The following is a 20787-nucleotide window of genomic DNA, read 5'->3' on the forward strand; positions in this document are numbered from 1 at the left end:
GAAAAAATTTCGATTAACAAGTTAGTCGGTATTCTCGGCACAGCAATTACAGGACTTGAACAGCGAAACTATGTAACTGAACAAGAAATTATGTCTGTTAATATAGAATTAAAGAGAAAGTATTAGCACATAAAACAAAGCAACTTAAACAACTTACGTTGAAAGAAATGCTTAATAAAGTAAACAAATAAATATTAAGCTTTTTTTTTTTTTTTTTTTTTTTTTGTAAATTTTGATACCCTTTAGATCATAATTGTTCTTTATTTCATAAATTACGGTTTCATATTTTTAATTTTATAATTTCTGCATGCCATCTTGCCAGATTTAAACTGATGATCTATAATCCGGAATCGCCAAAGTCCCAACGAGTCCGGATTAACAACTTTTGACTGTATAAGCCGAATAAAATAAAAACATCTGCCCTGAAGATAAGGATAGTGCTGACAGATCAACTTCCAGTTCATCGCGTGCCACAACGTCCCCCCCTTTGTTTCTGTAACAAGATGATGTATTGTTAGAGAAACAAAGGATATGCCTTTATCCATTTTTTGCAGCAATTCCACTTTTTGTTTGATGGACATCGAAACATGCTTTCGCTTTGTAGATCCTTTGGCAGCTCCAGAATCGGAAATTCTTTTTGACATAATCGAAAGTTCAATCTTACTTAAAATAATATAAAAACAATCTTACTTATAAAATTGCTTTAACAGTCTGCAAAAAATAATAAGCCGGATCCAATTCGAAGATTAAGGATCAACGCAATCTGCAACATTAACTGAAATATATAATTAGATAATTTTAGCTTAGCTTATACCATCCGTTATACATTAAGTGTGCATGCATAAACGTATTATGTGCATACATAAACGCATATGTGCATGCATAAAGGTATTATGCATTTACGCATGCACAGAAAGTTTGTAGCTTTGAGGTCTGGATTATAGATCATTCCGGATTATGGACGTCCGGATTAAAGACTTTTGACTGTATTTGTATTTCTAGATGCTTTTTTTATTACTGCTTTATTGACTTCTCGGAGTTGATGAGATTAGTGTGAAAAAGAACTTCACATTCTTGCAGCATTTTAGTAGCCACATGGTGATCATTTACATTGTATACTCTAGTTATTTAAAGTGTCTCCTTTTAGGTTACCTCTAAGTTTTTTAACTCCACACTTGAGAGTTTTCCCCTTTAATGTTTTCCAGTTACCGTTAAAGTTGGCCAAAATAATAAGTGGTATATGTCCCGCTGTTTTCATTGCCTATGAAAAATCAGATTCGTTATCGCTTGTCTCCTGGTCCATACGATCATCAGGTTTAAGCTCGTGAAATTTAGTTTTTGGGGCAGGGGTCTCATTTTCTCTATTTGATAGTGTCCTGTTAAGTAGGAAGATGTGGTGTTTTGAAACCATGAGCGTCAGTTAATTGTGTTTTGTTTTTGCGTGTTTTGGCACTGAAACTTCTGGTGAGTTGTTTAACTACTGTATTTGCATTCATGTTCAAGTCATTTTTCTTGTTTGCTTGTGCTAGAAACATATCAATAGCAAGTATGTCATTCTCAAGTATTTGAATTCTTTCTATCATACTGTTATTCATAACTGCAATATAGCATAACTCATGGCACTCGTTTTGAAAGCTTAACTTAACATGGAGAGCATCAAGTGAATTTTCCCCATGTGTGCTCTCAAAAACTTTTAGAACAAACCTTGTCACCATTTTCACATCCATCGCACTAAATATGAATCATTGCCATGCATCGCTAGGCAAGTAACTTGGCTGGTGCTGGCATCCTGTGATATCAAAAAATTTCTTAACCCAAAATCAAGAAGTGTCGCTCGTTGTTGCTCTGTTTTCAGGCCCAAGAAATACTTGACACTCTCAATACTCTGAATAACAATAATTGGAAAGCAACGGTCGTATTTAGACCCTACAGCAGTAAACCAAACAAGAAGGTAGTGCCATCTGTCAACAGAAATACTAATGAAAATTGAAAAATTAAGGGAAGTTAAGAAGCATTAAAAAAGACTAGATTGGACTTTTTAGGTCATTAACTAAATAAGATAAATCATTGTGAATGTGGAAAGCTTCAATTAAATCCAATCCACTATTTGAAAAAGCTTTTTAGGTAATTTTTTTCATTACTAAGATTTCTTTTATAATGCAGTTGGGTGATTATCAGATATTAAGGCCATGATGTTTTCATTGAGCATTTGCCTTCAATGTATAATTTTGGATTCATTAGATCTCTATTTTTCCTATCTGTTGAAAAGACATGTACAGTAGTCTTTTCTGCATTGATCTTGAGCTTTAAGTTTCTCATCCACCTTACGATCCCATTTAAGAATTTCTGGATCACTGTTTCAGATTCATGAATATCCAGCACTGCTGGAGTGCCAGATTGTAATGTCATCTGTGTGGCAGGGCACATTCATGCCTTTGTCAACGTTAGAGTGAATGTTTTTCTCATATAACAGGAAGAGAAAGGGTCTCAGAGTGTCAAAATAGAACACGTGCAAGTATTTTCTTGCTTTTGGAGAAACATCCATTATAGCATACTTAAATTTTTCTATCTCTCAAGAAATCATTTATCCAGATCAGGGCATTTCCTCATGTACCATAATGAAGTATATAAGTTTTATGAGTTTCTATCTCTGCAGTTTATCAAATGCAGAAGACAGATCAAGAAATATAGCAATACTCTTTTTTGGTAGTCATTCTGAATCTAGACTCGTCATAGAAAGGAGCACCATTGTCCAAATGGTTGGAGAATGGAAAGCTTTAACTCATTGTATATAATGATGTAGATAATATACTAGTTTGTAAATGTTTATAATCATTTAAAATATATATATAAACTTTTAAAAGTATGGTATCTTGTCAGCTAAAAATTGGATATTATAATAATTTTAAAAAATGCATATTATGTTATTTGTTTTGTTCCTCTCTAAGTAGTAGTAGATGTTTTTTTGAAAGTTTTAGTGCCAATTATGAGTTGGAAAATTTTTATAAAATTGTTAGTGTAAAATGTATACAATGAAATTTCGCATTTTATCAAGGCACCACTAGTTGAATAAAATCACTAGCGCATCATTGAAACTGCAGCATTGAAAACTGGTGGTTTGAGGCAGCTTCAGATTTATGTGAATAAGCTGAATGTGTGTATTAATATGATTTTGCCTAATGTGAATATGAATCAGTTTGCCTTAGGAAGTTCTTCATAAAAGCATTTGTCTTTTGGGAAGTAATTTTTTATGCTCTGCTGTATGCAACTACGTATAAAGTGTTTCGTCCTGCAACTGTCTCACAAAGTTGGTCCCTCTACCCCAAGATAAAATTAGAGCCATAATCATGATTAATGAGTTGATTTCTCATGAATTTGGTCTTTTCTGTTTTAGTATTGCTAATGCAGATAGATCTACACTGACTGATTAAGATAGACAATCTTTTTACTGATATCATTTTTTGTGTTAATCATCAGCATCTTATTTCAGGAAGCAGCTGTAAAGATTCCAGAGGGAGAAATGATATATGATTATTATTGGTATCCCTTCATGAATTCTGCTGATCCTAGCACTTGCTGGTATGTTTTTTGGATTATGTCCTAAATAAAATCAAAATATGATTAACATTTTTATGCTTGAAAAATTTTTCTCTCGATGTTTTTAACTATACTAGATGTGTAAAATCAATATTGTAACTAATGTCGATCTGTCTAAAAATGAATACGTTTACAGAAAACCAAACGCATATGAAACTGTGGATGGTTGTCATAGAGAGAGTTTAATGTATTTTTGTTGTTAAAAAGCTCTTAAAAATTATCATTTGAATCTGAAACATCTAATGTTTTATGAAATTATCTATGGTGAAATTCTGTTATCAATCAAGTGTTCAGTTAAAATAAATTTCTCTGAATAAGTCTGTGCAAATAAATGATAATTAGCTTGATAAATTAATTTTCCTTTTATTGTTTATTTGTATATTTTAATCATATCGATCATTTCATTTTCTGAATTAGAAAGCACTGCAGAATTAAAGTTTGTCAAATTTTGCTTTTTCTTAGCAGAATTTCTATGTTTACTTGTATATTTAGTTTGTATATGTTTATGTACATTATGCTTTAACACTAGAACGGCAGGAAAATCTTACCTACTGGAATGGCGGTAAGGGGTCATTTTGACCCTTCGATGCAAGTACTGAAATAACAAAAAACAATTTTAAATGCCATACATTGGCACAAATATTTACTTTATTTCATAATATATATTTAATATCACATGATAATTTATTGACTTTTTAAAATACTGTAAATGTATCGAGTACATGGTGATTAATTGGAACATACTACAATTACTCAAATAATAATTAATTTGATATAAGAATTGATGTCAAATAAATGGTTTCACAAATTAAAACTAATGTTAACTAAAATAAAACACAATTTATATAATAATATTTTTTTATGTACTTACTCGGAGGATGATTCCATCTCTAAATCCAGAAATGAGAAATGTTCTCTGATGTTTCAGTAATATCATTATATGTGTAGCTGAAGGGAATATGTAAACCATTTCGTTTCAATTATATTTAATGTTTAAAATATTAGAGATTACACATATGTATTAAGAATTAATACAGTTGATACAAAAATAATTTTTGACAGTTTTTCCAGTGCATTTTCCACGCACAACTTTGGAACAAGATGCAAAATATTCTTGAGATTTGTTTCCATTGCTTTTCTGTACTTGACACTTTTTTCTCTTTATATCCATTTTTTCCCATTTATTTCTGCTAAGTTCTTCGTTTGCATCGCTGTCCTCAGATTGACTAATAGTTTGTGTCTGGAAATCATCTTCAGTTTCTACAGAAAAATTATCAATTTCACCTCCCTCAGACTCATTTTTGGATAGCTCCTGCAACAATTTTTTAATTTTTTCATCCGTAAGACCTCTTTTCAGCTTATTAGACATATTTTGTAAAAGTTGAAAAAAGTAGAAAAATATCAGACTATCAGAAAACGATAGGGAATATATTTTAGCATATTATTCTCACAGCGTAAAGGAAAGGTGGTAATGAATGTGATGTGACATATGTACTGAAATACTGATTTGGAATTACCAAGAAAACATGTTCTAACTCTTATCACCTGCAATAAGTAAAACTTATAACTGACTTATTATAAAATGTAAAGGGAATAATTCTTTTAATTATACTTGTTAGATTTTTTTACCCTCAATTTCAGCAATATATATTCCAAAACTCTTCTTTATTACTTTCTTAAGTACGCATCTCATAGAAATTGCTTTACAATACCTTTTAACAGATTGCTTTCCAGTACAAACAATTCTTGCTTAAATAGTTTTATAACGTATTTGTCAACAGGATGTCAATTTATGTTTACAATTCAATGTTAAGGTTATTATATATTTAGATAATATTTATAATCATTATAAATTTAGATACATTTAATAATTAGATTTCTTCACAGTAACTTTCACAGTTATTTATGAAAGAATAAATCCTTCATTTCAAATACAGTTATAAATAATTTAATAAATATTTACATATTTTGTTAAAAACAGATACAGTCAAAAGTCTTTAATCCGGACTCGTCGGGACTTCAGCGATTCCGGATTATCGATTTTTCCGGATTATAGATCATCAGTTTAAATCTGGTACGATGGCATGCAAAAATTATAAAATTAAAAATATGAAACTGCAATTTATGAAATAAAGAGCAATTATGATCTAAAGGGTATCCAAATGTTTATTTGTTTATTTGTTTACTTCCAAATCCAAATGTTTATTTGTTAATGTTTATTTGTTTACTTTATTAAACATTTCTTTCAATGCGCGCAATCATATCAAAAACGGAGTACATCGAGATGAAATACTACATTTAGTAAGGAATTATAAGCTGAATAAAATAAAAACATCTGCCCTGAAGATAAGGATAGTGCTGACAGATCAACTTCAAGTTCATTGCGCACCGCGACGTCCCCCACCCAGCGCAGAGCAGCGTGAAATTGATAAACAGATTTCGGAATGGTTAGAGAAACAAAGGAGCCTTTATCCATTTTTTGCAGCAATTCCACTTTTTAAGACACAATAACACGCCGAATAAATACTAATTCAGAAGTCAAACAACAAAAATCAGCGTTAATTTACAAAATTTTCACAGAAATTTTCACTGTGAAAATTTTGTAAATTAACGCTGATTTTTGTTGTTTGACTTCTGAATTAGTAATTCCACTTTTTGTTTGATGGACATCGAGACATGCTTTCCCTTTGTAGATCCAGCATCGGAAATTCTATTTGACGTAATCGAAAGTTCCAACTTACTTTTATAAAATCGCTCTTAACAGTCTGCAAAAAATAGTTAGCCGGATCCAATTTGATGATTAAGGAACAACGCAATCTGCAACATTAACTGAAATGGATAATTTTAGCTTAGCTTATACTGTCCGTTATACATTAAATGCGCATGGGTACATGCATATGCGCATGCGTAAAGGTATTACACGCATGTTGCATTGATGCATGCGCAGAAAGTTTGTAGCTTTGAAGTCCGGATTATAGATCATTACGGATTATGGATGTCCGGATTAACGACTTTTGACTGTACATGCTTTTTGGAAGCACATGCATAAATAACCATACATATTTCATATTTTTCATTTCCGGCATGTTGAAATCTTTAATTTCTGTGCATTCACTATAATTTTCAAGTAAAGTAATTTACACTAATTTTAAAAAGTACATGTTACAATAATATGTGGATGTGAAAAAAAAAATTATTTAAAACATTTTGGCGTTTGGAACATCAAATAAAAGTAGCGAATATTGTATTAAGGGTATCAGAAAATGTATACAATTTTAAAGGTACGGTGAGGTATTTTTCATTCTTTAAGCATAACTTTTTTGCTAAAATCTATATTTTTGTAGTTCAACAGCTTAGAATTTTATAAAACAAACTCATAATTAAAATAGCTGTTGTTAGTTATCGAAAAATAAACAAGATGTAATTTTTGCGTAAATGTCGCTAAACTATACAAATTGCTATTATCCATCATACTAAGAACCTTTCTTTTACGCGGAAGTGTCCCGTTTTTCGATTTGCATGGAACTGTCATGTGTCGAAATATTATCAGAGCACTGTCAAGCGAGCTTCTGAATGTAAACAAAAAACACCCCATCTGGTGACCGAAGCTTCGGAGCAGTGCTTCACTTCTAATGCCAGTTCAGCCACTCCTTCCTTTCTTACCTCCATGATAAAAGTGAAGGGGTCAAAATGATCCCCATCCGCATTCTAGGAAAACATGCCAATATTTCAAAAACTAACAAACCTAAAATGCTGAAAATTTTTTTACAAATGTTTATTATCTATTTAGGAAAAGTCAAAAAATTCCAAACGATTTCTTCCAATAAAACAAAAGTAATCAACAGTCAAAAGTGTTCAGGGGTCAAAATGACCCCTACTGCCCTTCTAGTGTGGATGATATAACCTCCTGAAACGAAAGCTGAATCACCCCTATGGATACTAATGCTTGTTATAAGAATTCATTAGTGGGAATGAGACTACTAAAACTAATTAAATGCATGTTGTAGAATTACTAAAATATGCTAAAATAAATTAATTGATAATATATGTTATTTAGGTAAATTTAAATCACTAATTAAAAGCATTCATAATTAAGATGAAATATAATTATAAACATAATATAATGTAACATTTATAATAAAAATTAAATTGTTTTGAGATTTAAAAATAAATTGACCATTTTTAACATAATATTTAAGGGGTATTGTCAGAGAATATTTGTTAAATATAAATTTCATTCCTTGCAGCAATGGTGCAAGAGAATTATTTGGATTTAATTTAAATTTACTATTTATACTTTTGAAACAATTTTAAAATATACACTTTTGGTTATTCATTAAGTTTTCAATTTTTATCTTTCATTATAAGTTTAGCCAGCACCTCTAAAGGCAGTCCAGTTCATCTTTGGGATGGTTTCACTGGAGAACTCCGATGCAGTTACAGAAGTTATAATCATGTGGTAATTGAATCAAATTCTCTCTCTCTCTTTTTTAAATTTTTTACTTTTGTGTTGTCTGAGTTTAAAATCTTTATATTTATATGAGATTTTAATAAGTAGAGCGGTTGGTACATTTCAATTAAAAATCTTTAAAAAAAGCAAGTAAGTTCAAGTCTGAAAATTTATAATATTGAAATGATTTTATTTAACTTAAAATTTGACTTCCTTCCTTAAAAAGTGTATTATTTATTTATTATTTTACCTTATGCTCTGTTTCTTTAAAATAGGCACATAAAGGTTTTTCTTTAAAAAAAAAAAAATATTCTGCTTTAATGTGTAATAAGTAATTCCCCTCTTTTTATAAACTCAAACATGGCATCATCATCACACAATATTCATTTTCTCTACATCATTTGAAACTATAGCTTAAATAAAGCTTCTTTTGTAGGCTTTGTACCATTGAAATACCATGTGCTAGAACTTTCATTATCATGGTTACAAGGCAAGCCAAGTGTGGAAAATGACTCTAAAGTGCCTATTCTAAGTAACAGACTATAGTTTTAATTATTGAAGTCTAAAATGGTTTAGTTATATAATAATTTTTATAGTTTTCCTTTTCATGAAATATTAATATAAGCTGTGTATTTTACAAGTCATCTGTGAGAGTACCCACTTTAAGAAAATACATTTCATTATTGAAAGAGACAAATATTTATGAAAATGTATTATCTGAAATTCATTTGATATTAGCATACCTGCTGATTTTCCGGGTTTTTTTACTCATTTCCTGTCTCTCAGTAGGTCACTGAATCTTCCAGTTTATAATTTTTAGCCTTTATTAAAAACAGTGTTTTTGAGCAATAGTATAAATGAAATTTGCACAGTTCAGATTTCATCTTCCAGTCCTGGTGATCTTCAGCATAATTTTTCTTATTAAATTTTATTTGTTTTGTGTTGATCTACTGTAGACATTTATAAAAACTTTATATGAAGATTCAGCCTTATGTTTAATAGGTAAATCTTTATATTTAATTTTGTTTAATGTTAATATATATTGCATTATTAAGTTTATGTATGTTAATTATTAATTTTTTTAATTTATTATTTTTTTTTCATTAAAAGTATTTTAAATTAAAGCTTTCTTTCACTACTAATAAATTATAGCTTTCCTTTGCTACTTGGAATTTTCTCAGTATAAAAGTGCAAGAAAGTTATCATGAAATTAGCCAAGGAAAATAAAATTTAGAATATGTAACTAAATATTCATATATTTTATGTCAGAATCACGACATATATACAGTTCAGTAAACCAAATCATGCATTATAGAGTGACTTAAAATTAATTTTGAGTTCTTTTAAAAAGGCACTGCTCCAGAGTACAAAAACCTCCTGGAAAGTCCTGGTTTTTCATATTTCAAATCGGTAGTTTAGTACCGTGTAAGTCTGGCATTTGTCAGAATCATAGCATTTAAAAATGATTTTTTGTTCTATATACATTTTATGTCATTTCCTCTGTAGCAGGATTTTTTGGTGATTTGGTTTGGCTTGCAGCCAGCAATCCAACACATTCCAAAGATGCTCAGTTGGATTGAAATCTAATTTTGAGTAGATCAAGCAAATTTATTTACTTCCATTTCCTCAAGTCACTCAATTATCCTTGTTTTATAAATGAGTGAATTACTACGCTGAAAGAGAAATAGGCTAGTTCCCGAATATTATCTTAGAGTACTCAGAAACAGAATTGTACAGTAATGTACCATAGACCTTGGCATTCAGTTTTAGTACCAGCCAGGTGGAACAAGAGCAAATCAAGAAACACAGGACTACAAGATAATTTTTCCTCTGCCAAGTTCAGAGGAGATGTTAGTACATTTCAATATGTAATTGTCGTGTCCATACATGTTCATCAAATCTCAGTGGGTAGTATTTTCCTGGCAATTGCCATATGTGTGCATGTTGATTGGATCTCAACATATAGAGTGATTCATCATTCTCCAAGATGATTTTTATGGTCCCAGTATCTACTTGTTAACCGTCTGAGTTAATTAAACTCCTGTCCATGCTCAGTGCTATGAGACGCTGTCAATTGACCTTTTGGCTCCCCTTCCTGAAACACCATCTGGTAAAAACTGGTTTTTATTGTGCAAGACTGTGCCATAAGGTGGATGGAACTATTCGGTTTAAAGAAAGCAGTGACTAGAGAATGTTCCACAACTCTTTTAGAAGAAGTGACCCTTCAATTCGGGTTAACTTGAAAAATAATAAGCGGGAATGGTGCTCAGTTTACGAGTGCCATGACTTAAAACTAATTATATCTTGAACTATGATCAAAGCCTTACTCCTGTCTCTATCACTCACAGTTTGACCCAGTTGAAAGAAAGAACCAAGATCTGAAACCTCATTTAGCAATACTTGTTGGTAATGACCATCAACTATGCAAGGATAAACTGCCATTAATAAGTTTTGCTTTTAACACAGCCAAATGTTACTCAACTGAACAATCTGCTGTATTTTTCCAGTTTGCACAAGGGTTAAGAATCTTAGATGAGGTAAAATATGATACAAGTATAAGAGCTGTAATTGAGAATGATAATTTTGCTCTAGAAATTACTCTATATTTGAAGCGTTTTGCTAGAGTTATAGCAGAACTGATACGCTGATTAAAAAAAAGAACAGAAACTCCAAAATTTACTGTTGGAGATAAAGTCTAGATTAGTCTTCACCCTGTCAGCAAAGACAAAAACTAGTAAATTCATGCCTAAGCTAGATGGTCCCTATGTGATAGTTACTACAAGATCTCCAACAGCTTTTGATATTGCCCATCTCAATAAAACAGATAAAATTCTTGGCAATTATCATGTTTCAGCCTTGAAATCATATCAAGAGCAAAATAAATTTCAGACTTCAGTTCGTGTAACTCCAGTAGCTCCCTTGAAGAAAAAGAGACTCCCAGAACATGTAATAACCCACCAAACTTGTATCCTTTTCAAAAGATGCTCCTTAATCTAAAGCTGCTACTTGTCAAACTCGAACCTGTCCATCTTGTTCTCCATTCTCTGCACAATGTAGACAAATGTCTGTTCCTGACTTCTTATTGAGACATCTACAAAGTCAGAGGGGGAGGATGTAACAGAACTGTTTGGATGTGGCCGAACTATTTTATCAAATGCCATCTAGTGGCAATGAGAACAACTTAGGCAGACGACCTCCAGCTGTGATGAAGAGAGGTTCTCCAATATTATGTCTCCGTGACTCGAACGTTAATTCTAAATGTTAGGTCTTCCATTTTGGTATATATTTTCTTTGTTGTTTCAGTGCTTTGCTAACACATACTATTAGAGCTAGCCAGTGTTTGTGTTTATAGAAGAATGGTTCCAGTGTGATAATATGCTATATTTTTAACAATTAATTTAACAGTAATACAATAACATAAACTAATTGCTGTTGTAACTGTGTGACATTGTTAAGTTTTAAGAATTCTATAAATCATAATTTTAAGAATAGAGTTTTTTTCGTTGTTTTTTTTTTGTTTTGTTTTTGGAGTTTATAATTCAGTCATGGGTCAGTGGCAGTGGTATTCCAACTATGGGTTATAAGTGCATATGGAGTCATGGAAATTTGTAGTACGTTTGCAAGGTGGCTAAAAATCTTATTGATGGTATATGACTAAGGCTCGACATTCTGATTGGGGTTCTCAGTTGCTTTTTTAGGGTCATACTGCCATAAAGTGTGAATACAACTGGTGTATGGGAGCTTCCAAACAATGAAGGTGATGCTATTAGCTTCTTATAAAAATATAATATAATCAGTAAGTAAAACATCAACGTTCTGATTAGCATGAAATACAGTTTCATTTAAGTGAATTGAAGAGGCCGTGGTGATGTTTGACAGACATGAAATTTGTAGGAATATGAGTTGGCAACTTATTTGCAGCCAGTAGATTGCGATTCATTACTGTCATCAGATTCATCTGCTGCTGGTTTAAGGAAATAAGATCAATAAAATTTTGCGTGGATGAGCTCAACATGGCTAATGCTACTGTTATAGATTGAAACAGTTATTTGAGGGAAATGTGCAGAGTCATGAAAATAAAATAGGGATGAAGGCTTAATCGTAGAGATTGGTGAAAACCTTTCCTTGAAAAGAATGGCTATGAAAAGAATTGGCCTTGAAAGAATTTTTCCTTGAAAAGAATTGGCCATATTCTATCAATGGATTTTTGGCGATATTTACCAGAAAACTAAAGAAATCTTTCTTGTTACAGTGCCCAACCAAAAAGCCACAGCTTTGTTAAATGCAATCAAAGAAAATATAAACAAAGGGGACGATTATTTATTCCAACTCCAGGGCTGCATATAAAACATCAGATTCCAGAAAGCCAGTTTCAAGATTTTCAAAGTGAACCACAAATTCAATTTTGTAAATCCACATTCCAGGGTTCGTATGCAAAATTCGAGTGAGTATGGGGTTCTCCAACTTGGCAGAGCAAGAAACATGAGGTACAATAAAACAACATTTGAAGTTGTACTTCGCAAAAATATATGGTGGTAGAAAATTATAGCGCAGGATAAAAACCTTTGAAGCTATTTTAAAAGTGTTTGCCGAACATTTTCCAACCAAAATAAAGAAAAACTAATTGTATCAAATTCCATACCAAAGTTAGCCAATCCTTCCATTAATGTGTGAAGTACCAGAATTACTGTGACAGATTTTGATACCTTTTATGGTAAGCTAAAAGAGGCTATGCACATAGGACTGGAAAAAATGAAAGTTTTATTATAGGGAAGATTTAAGAAAGGCTTATTGTTTATAAGTGTTCTATAATTTTATTATTATTTAATTTAGTTAACTTGCTAATTTTTTATGTAATTTTGAGTGTTTAGTGCAAATTTCAGTGTTTTGTTAGATATTTCTTGTGTTTTTAATTTCAATGATTTGTTGCTGTCACATGTTATTTTCAACATATTGCCATTTATGTGTCAGGTTGGCAAAAAACTAGTTGAAAATGACTGCTGACTTTGCAAGAGCATTGCCCTGTTTTTAGATACTCTTTTTAAATTTTGTATTTATTTGACGTTTATGAGCATTAATGTAGCATTTTATTGTCTAGGATGAAATCGAACCTGCTCGCAGCTTGGGCTTCACTGCAGATGGTCAGAAATTATTTTGTGGGTTTGAAAAATATATTCGCATCTTTGATGTTGACAACCCAGGTCGGCAGTTTGAAGAAAGAAAAATTTTTGGTAATAAAATTACTTCATCACTTCTGTGTAGCCTATGCATGAATTGAATCACTTTATGAATAAAGAAGCAATGAATTCTCATAACTGTAATTTAAAACCTTTTGCTAGAACTAAAAAGTAGAATTTAATTATTTATAGAATTTTCTAAAATTTTGTAATTTAAGATTAAAATATTTGTATTTAAATGCTGTAAAGCTATTAATAATATTGAGGTGCAGATCTCTGTGCAAGAATCTAGTTTTCTAACTGATGAGATAAATCTGAAACTTTACTCTATGTGGAGAAAACTGTTGCCTTAACTGCACAGAATGTAGGAAATGTGTATAATTAGATATTGATTTCATTTAGTTTAATAATATGAATGTAGCAAATGTGTATAATTAGATATTGATTTTATTTAGTTTAATAATATGAATGTAGGAAATGTGTATAATTAGATATTGATTTCATTTAGTTTAATAATATGAATGTAGGAAATGTGTATAGGACAATTATTAATAGCCTGTAATTTTTGGTTTGGCACCAAGTTAAATAGATGCAATAAAATATCTAATCAGATTTCTTTCCTTCTTATGTGTAAATGCCATTATTTTATTTAATATTGTAAAAATTATGTAAAATCAAATATAATTTTGTGCTTTGACTACCTATATACTGTACTATATTTGCTCTTTATGTTATATATTTTAGCCTTGGTGAAGGATGTCATCTGATAATAAAAAATTTATCCATATCCTAATGCAGATTTTCGGTATATTTTTGTTTGTTAAATTTATTTATTTTTTCCCAGTTCAAGCCAGTTTAAAATTTTTTTTATTTACACTTCACTGTTCTGGCTGACAGGTTGTAAGTCGATTGGTCGTGTGTTGGCCAGGTATTTTTGTATATGAACTGGCAATATGTTAGTGCACTTTGACCCTTCTTGTGTTTCTATATTTTATTTTATCATAAATATTTTTATTTTCAAAATTTTTGAATTCATATCTCTTTTTTTTTTCTTTATGTTAAATGTTATGAGGTTAAATTCAAAGGCTCTCTACATTTTAATTTGTTTAATATTTATACTGTTATTAAAAATACTAAATTACAGCATTTAATTATATTACAGATACTGCTAAAATAATACTATACTGAGTATAATTTAAATAAGAAAATATAATCAAAAATTATTGTAAAAATTATACAATTTTGGATACAACTGGTTATGGATCGTCAGGTCTATGTTCTTGGGTCAAGATAGATGTTTTCTTGATGAAATACCTGCTGAGCTTACTGGAACAGTTTTTCTTTCCCTTCCACTCATATCTTTCAGTAACAGGTCACAGTTATTATGTTGAAAACAAAAAGCCAAAATTTAATTCATGGATTTGCATCTACCTGATGCAGGGTGTTTTGAAAATCCAGGAAGATAAAAGTTAAAGTTTGTTTTTTGAAGCACATGAAAATGCATAAAGGACAAACACAGAATCAAACTGTTCTCTCACATTTCAAATTAAAGCCAACTATGTTTCTCATGCATTCTAGATGCTGACGTCACTCTAGCCCAGCTTTAATTTACTTCAATCCACAGTATCCTTCCCTTCTGAGACTTGGAAAAGTCTCAAACTTATAAAAATACAGTTGAATGAACCTAGCTTTTTAGGTGCTTGGATTATCCAAAATCTTTCTACTAATAAGATTAGCATTATTTGAATTCCAATATGACTGTTTTTCATGTGACAAATTTGATGAATAAATTAGTAAATTCACATTTGTCCTAGTCACAGTACTAGATACAGGCCAGATTGTTCATCATCTTGATGAATTATATTAGTTTTTATTCTTAAAATGTTATCTTTATCTGTAAATGTAACACAATTCAAAGATTTTACATCAGGTAAATAATAATTTTAAACTAAACAAATCAACATTTTTCAGAATTCTCAAATTCAGGAAAAGAAAGTTGAGGATTTTTGCACTAGATAAGAAATTGCTGACTTTATCATAATTTGATATATGTAGATGCTAAAGGGGTGTATATTTTATTAAGTCAGTAGTCACCACGTTAGTCTTTATTCTCTCTACATCTGCTTCTTTAGGTTGACTATCAATTTTGCCAACCAGCCAACATTCTGGATATTTCTTTAGCCACAAAGGCCCCTCTCACCATCTGGAAGCAATCATGCCCTAAGCAGAACGGCCACGTGAAAGTAAATCAGCAATATTTATACTCTGCAGAACATGTTTCCATGTCTAAAGGTTTATCAACTGATGAATTTCTGTAACTCGGTTAGTCACGAAAGCTGACCAATTTCTCAACTTTTTTATCCACCATTTTATGCTCTTTTATCCATTATTTTTTAGTTAATGTAGAGTGCGCAAAAAAAAAAGGGGGGGACCGCTCGTTATCTCCTGTTCTACTGGGCTGATTGACAAAATTCAAATTGCGTTTTTCATGTCTCGAAAGCGCAATTTAGGATATATATTAGATTTTTATGTAGCACTATTCTGACGTGGGTATTTTGACACAAAATCGGACTTTTTCTGAAATAACATACCAATTTTTTTACATATTTCAATTCTACGACTCAGATTATGCCAGACTGCCAAGTTTTGTAAAAATCGTATGAGTAGTATTTAAAAAATTAGTTCTTAAAATTTTAGCTCCTCAATGTTAATTGAATAGGGCATATATTTATTAATATCTCTTTTTTTTATTAAACTTTTTTATTCTTCTTTTCACATTTCGAAACTTAGGTTCATTCCAAATAAAATTCCGCCATTTTTTGTGTTTTATTTTTAAATTTCTATTTTTAAATAATTTTTATAAATTTTTCAAAAAAAAATTTTGAATTATAACCTACAAAATTTTTACCATCATCTTAAAGTAGGTGTAATTAGTTCTAAGCATACCTGCAAAAAATTAGAGTTTTTTATTCAAAATTCTGTAAGATACACACAAATTTACATATTTTCGCGTATTGAAATTTGGCATCTTTTTTTTTGAGCGATAATAACGCCAAATGTAGTTTATGGATTTTTGTTACGGTGAATTGCTACAGCTATTTTTAACCTTAAGTTTCAAATAAATTTTTACGGAGAATTAAAATTATGAAATTTTTTCCCTCAGTGATGCGTAATAAATATTTATTAATACTATATGAAAAGCTATTTTTTTTAAATTATACATGATATTATTCAAATTTTTAACTTTTTAAAAATTTCTTTCTCTCTTTTTTTTTTTTTTTTTTTTTTTTTCTTTCTTTTTTTTAATATTTGTAACAGTAAATTTTTACCTTCACCATGTTATCATTTGCTACTTTACTTTGCATTTAAATTGAATTGTCTAAAACTGAGAAAGTTCGTTTGATGTTTATTTTCACAGTGTTTTTAAGCAAAGAAGATGTTGAAAGTTTGGGTCATGTCCCAGCTTTAAAAAATATATATATAAATATAAATTTTTACATAAATTCTCTTAAAGAATGTTTTAAGTAGTAATTTTTCTCTCGTGTTGTAGATTATATAAAAAAACATGTCCTTTAATATAGAAATTATTAGGCTTAAAAACTCGTAAATAATATGATTTAGATTGTTTGTATCCAATATAAAAATCGGTCCACTCCGTGGTACAGGATAAGCGCTGCTGGAGTGATTTATTTCTTTCTCATTTAAAAAAATCTTTTACTTCAAGTATTTACCCTTTGGACTTTGCTTTAAAGCTTTATTTATAGTTAAAATGTCTAGAAAATAAAAAGCTATCTTCAACTGAAGCACATTTGATGCAACGAATATTTTAAAAAATTTGACAAGAATGCAAAATTTATGGAAGTGTAACAATCGAAAAATCTTAATTTTCTTGTGGTGAGCACTGAAAATAAACGTTAAAAGTCTTATTATCTGGACAAGTCTCATTATTTAAGTCCCAGCTTATCTCTAAAATGAAAGTTTTTACAAAATGCTTGTCAACAGTTTTACAAGCAACATTGCTTTCAAAACCATGCAGATTAAAACAGCCCCTAGACATCATTAACTTTGCTTGTTTTGTAAAGTGAACTTGTTTGTTAATGTTAAAAAAAAAAAAACTGTAGTTACACAATTATTCGCATAGAATGAGTCTTTCAATTTTAAAGCAATTTCATCATATGGTGGAGGGTAGTTTTCTAAAATATGCATGGTGGAGGCATTCAACAAGTAAGGGCTAGAAAGAAAACACATCTTTATGAAAGCTTTTCTAAAACAGACTACAATTTATTTTGCATATTAGGAGAATCTTTGAAATCAACTTGTTCAATTGCTCGGAACTGAGCATGGGACAAAATATTAAGTTTTCCTTTGTTTAGCTGTCAGTAATGACAATGTAGTTATTAATAAGATATTAACAAATTTCTGAGTCATATATGTAGTTTTTCTCTCACTTAATCCTGACTACCTTTTTTCCCCTTTTGTATCTATTTCATTTTTAATTAGGGTTATGAACATAAGCATTTATGGTCTAAGAAGTTCCTTTCTTCCTTTTTAGCTAAAAAAAGTGGACAACATGGTATCATCTCATGTTTTGCCTTCACTTCATCAAACCTATCTATTTCAGCAGCTGGATCATATCAGAAATCAAGTAATGTATTATAATGAAATTTAAGTTTGTGGATCATTTCATCAGTGTAAAATTGATACCAATATGTTTAGAGCACATAATTGTTGCATAGTTGTATAAATGTTGTGGTAATTAAGATTGTCAACATTTGACTTATCATGTATGCATTCTGTTTGGTTCTAATAAAATTTTTCTTAATGCAATAAAAATATGAAATTGCTTATAAATAGAAACTAAAATTTAGTAGACAGTAGCAGTATTTCTAGAAATGCAGGATTCATTTTTCAGTACAGGATTCAATTTATAGGAAGTGGTGATGAATGAAATTGTGACATAACTTTCATTGTCCGCTAATAGGAAATTATGATGCTACTTATCTTCATAAGGCTCCATTTATCAACAACCTCTTTAAAAGTCCCCCTTCTTTCCCCAAAAATATAGTGTATTATGTAGAATCTTGCGTCTGTAGCATTATTTCTCGAAAATCATATTGTTACTAATTTGGTATTTAAAAAGCTAATGTTAGTTCAATTATAAATTAAATGGTTTTATTTCTCGCGCAGTGCAGCACGTGATGAATATTAAAAGAAAGCTAAGCCGGAAAATTGAAAATACAAGAGCGCGTGCATTAAATAAATAAATATCTCTTTTTGATTTCGAGAAAGTACTGGAAAATTCTAGCGCGTGATTTTAAAATCTTATAAAAGAAGGAAATCATCTCAGTTTGTAGTAGTTGCTTAGTTTGTTGTTGTTTATAAAAACTGCTCTTGTTGATTGTAGCAAATTCGCGGATTAGCGTTCTTTAGCTGTTTTGAATTACGTTCTATTAGACATTTGAGTAGTTAAAAGATAACTACTGTGAGATATTGTACTACTGCACGATAATTTGAGAAAATTTAAGCATTTTTGTTGTGATAATAATAAATTTTTGTTCATTTTTCATCGGACTTGTGCATTCATTTCATAACGGACCCGTATGCACGCAACAATTTTTGGTGTCAGGAGTGGGATTTGAATGCCAATAACAAGAGTGATGGAAGAACAATTCAGACAAATGATGACTGCATTTGCTGCTTTCCAAGAAAAGATGGAAGAGGCCGTCAACTCCGTTAAGGAAGAAATGAAATTGGGCCACGAATCCGTTAAGGACGAAATGAAAGCCGTTCAAGCTGGTCAAGAAAAGATTGAAGCACGTCAAGAAGAAATGAAAAGAGAAATTACCTGCATAATAGAAAATAAATTTGAAGCTATAGAAGGCAGAATTGACACAATTGAAAATAAAGTTGGACAAATTGAAAAAAAAGTTTCTTCCGTAAGAGATCAAATTGAAGAAAGAGTTTCTTCGGTGAAAGAAGAAATAGAAGAAAAAGTTTCTTCTATAAAAGAACATATAGAAGGGAGAGTTTCTGCTGTGGAGGAACGAATTGAAGGAAGAGTTTGTGCCGTCCAACACCAAATCGAACAACAAATTGATGATAGGGTTTCTACACTAGCCAAAGAAGTGGATATTTTAAAAAAATTCGTAGCGACGGCCGGGAATAATAGTGATGGTTTTAAATTCTTACCGATGCCTGCTCGTCCATCTCTGAAGCTATCCACATATGATGGGAAGACATCCTAGCAAGTTTAAAAAACATAATTTGCTATAGTGGCGGATGCGAATGGATGGGATTCCCAAACTAAGGCCTGTCATCTTGCCGCTTCTCTGAGAGCAGACGCAGCGGATATCCTGCAGACGATTCCCGAAAATCAAAGGCTAGATTTTGAAGCTTTATCCGGCGCTTTGGAGCTGCGCTTCGGCGACAAATGTTTAAAAGACTACAGCAGGCTCCAATTAAAATCTCGTCAACAGAAGCTCACCGAAACACTTCAGGAGCTCGCCACGGATGTTGAAAGGCTGTCACATGACGCCTTTTTGGAGTGCCCAACAGAAACAAGGGAAATCCTGTCCCTGCAATATTTCATCGATGGCATCCGGGACCCTGAAATACAGAAAGCTCTACAGAAAAAGAACAGAAAACTCTATGGCGGATGTAAAAGATTTAAAAAGGCGCTCTAGTGTACGCCATGAAATTCAAGGCAGCCCAGCAAGCAACTCGTAGAGACCGCCACCCAATCAGAGCTGCTCATGTCTAGGAGCCAAGGGATCAAGTCACCGTTCGTCTAGACGATATAACCAGACAACTCAATGACTTGAGAAGAAATATCAGTGAAAAGAAACTGACCTTAAAATGTTGGAACTGTGGAGCTGAAGGACACATACGGCGGAACTGCAGAACACCCCAGGGCACGGATATTAAGACCACGCAAGCAGCAGGGAAACTAATTAGTGGCCATCTCGCGGGGTGGAGGTTGCCAGATAATGAAAAGCCCCAGTTTAAAGCACTTCAGATTTCTGCAGTGAGAGGCGGCAGTAATGGACTTTTCATAATAGGACATATTAATGGAGTTCCCTGCAATATGACGATAGATACAGGAGCCAACGTTACCATCATCCAAAAAGATTTGGCTCAACAACTGGGAAACAAACTTATCTGAACGGCGCCCTGCATTACCCTCTAGACTGTGTCCGGTGAGAAGATCGACATCGATGGAAAAATAAATGTTAACATCACGTTTGGAAATGCCACTTACCATCACACAGCATATGTAGCAGAGATCACTGATTCTTGTATACTCGGATTGGACTTTCTAAGGAAATACAATTTTTCTTTGGACTTTAAAAATAATGAATTGCACTCCACATCTGAGGACATAGCCCTATTCGGAATTAATGATGGAGTGAAATCTATCCACAAAATTATAGCTCAAGATGATATCACAATACCTGCAAGAACCGAGTTTTTACTTCCTGGATCCATAGCCGAAAATAGAAATTTCCGCTACGGCATCATAGAATATCCCAATAACTGTAATAGCCCAAAAGGAGTACTAGTAGC

The 20787-nt window shown here is 31.5% G+C and overlaps 1 protein-coding gene across 2 annotated transcripts in view; it reads left to right on the plus strand.

Moving 5' to 3' along the window:
* Positions 1-20787, plus strand: part of WDR79 (Telomerase Cajal body protein 1 homolog) — a 78409-nt gene that overhangs the window by 18987 nt on the left and 38635 nt on the right. For both annotated transcript variants that reach the window (XM_085823205.1, XM_085823204.1), the window contains exons 3-6: positions 3491-3579; positions 7966-8056; positions 13146-13278; positions 17777-17869. In XM_085823205.1, coding sequence (XP_085679331.1) covers positions 3491-3579; positions 7966-8056; positions 13146-13278; positions 17777-17869 — 406 coding nt within the window. The remainder of the gene's footprint in view (positions 1-3490; positions 3580-7965; positions 8057-13145; positions 13279-17776; positions 17870-20787) is intronic.

This window comes from Stegodyphus dumicola, chromosome 9 (assembly GCF_044657685.1).
Source record: "Stegodyphus dumicola isolate Sdum_Otavi_A_Nest chromosome 9, ASM4465768v1".
NCBI lineage: Eukaryota > Metazoa > Arthropoda > Arachnida > Araneae > Eresidae > Stegodyphus > Stegodyphus dumicola.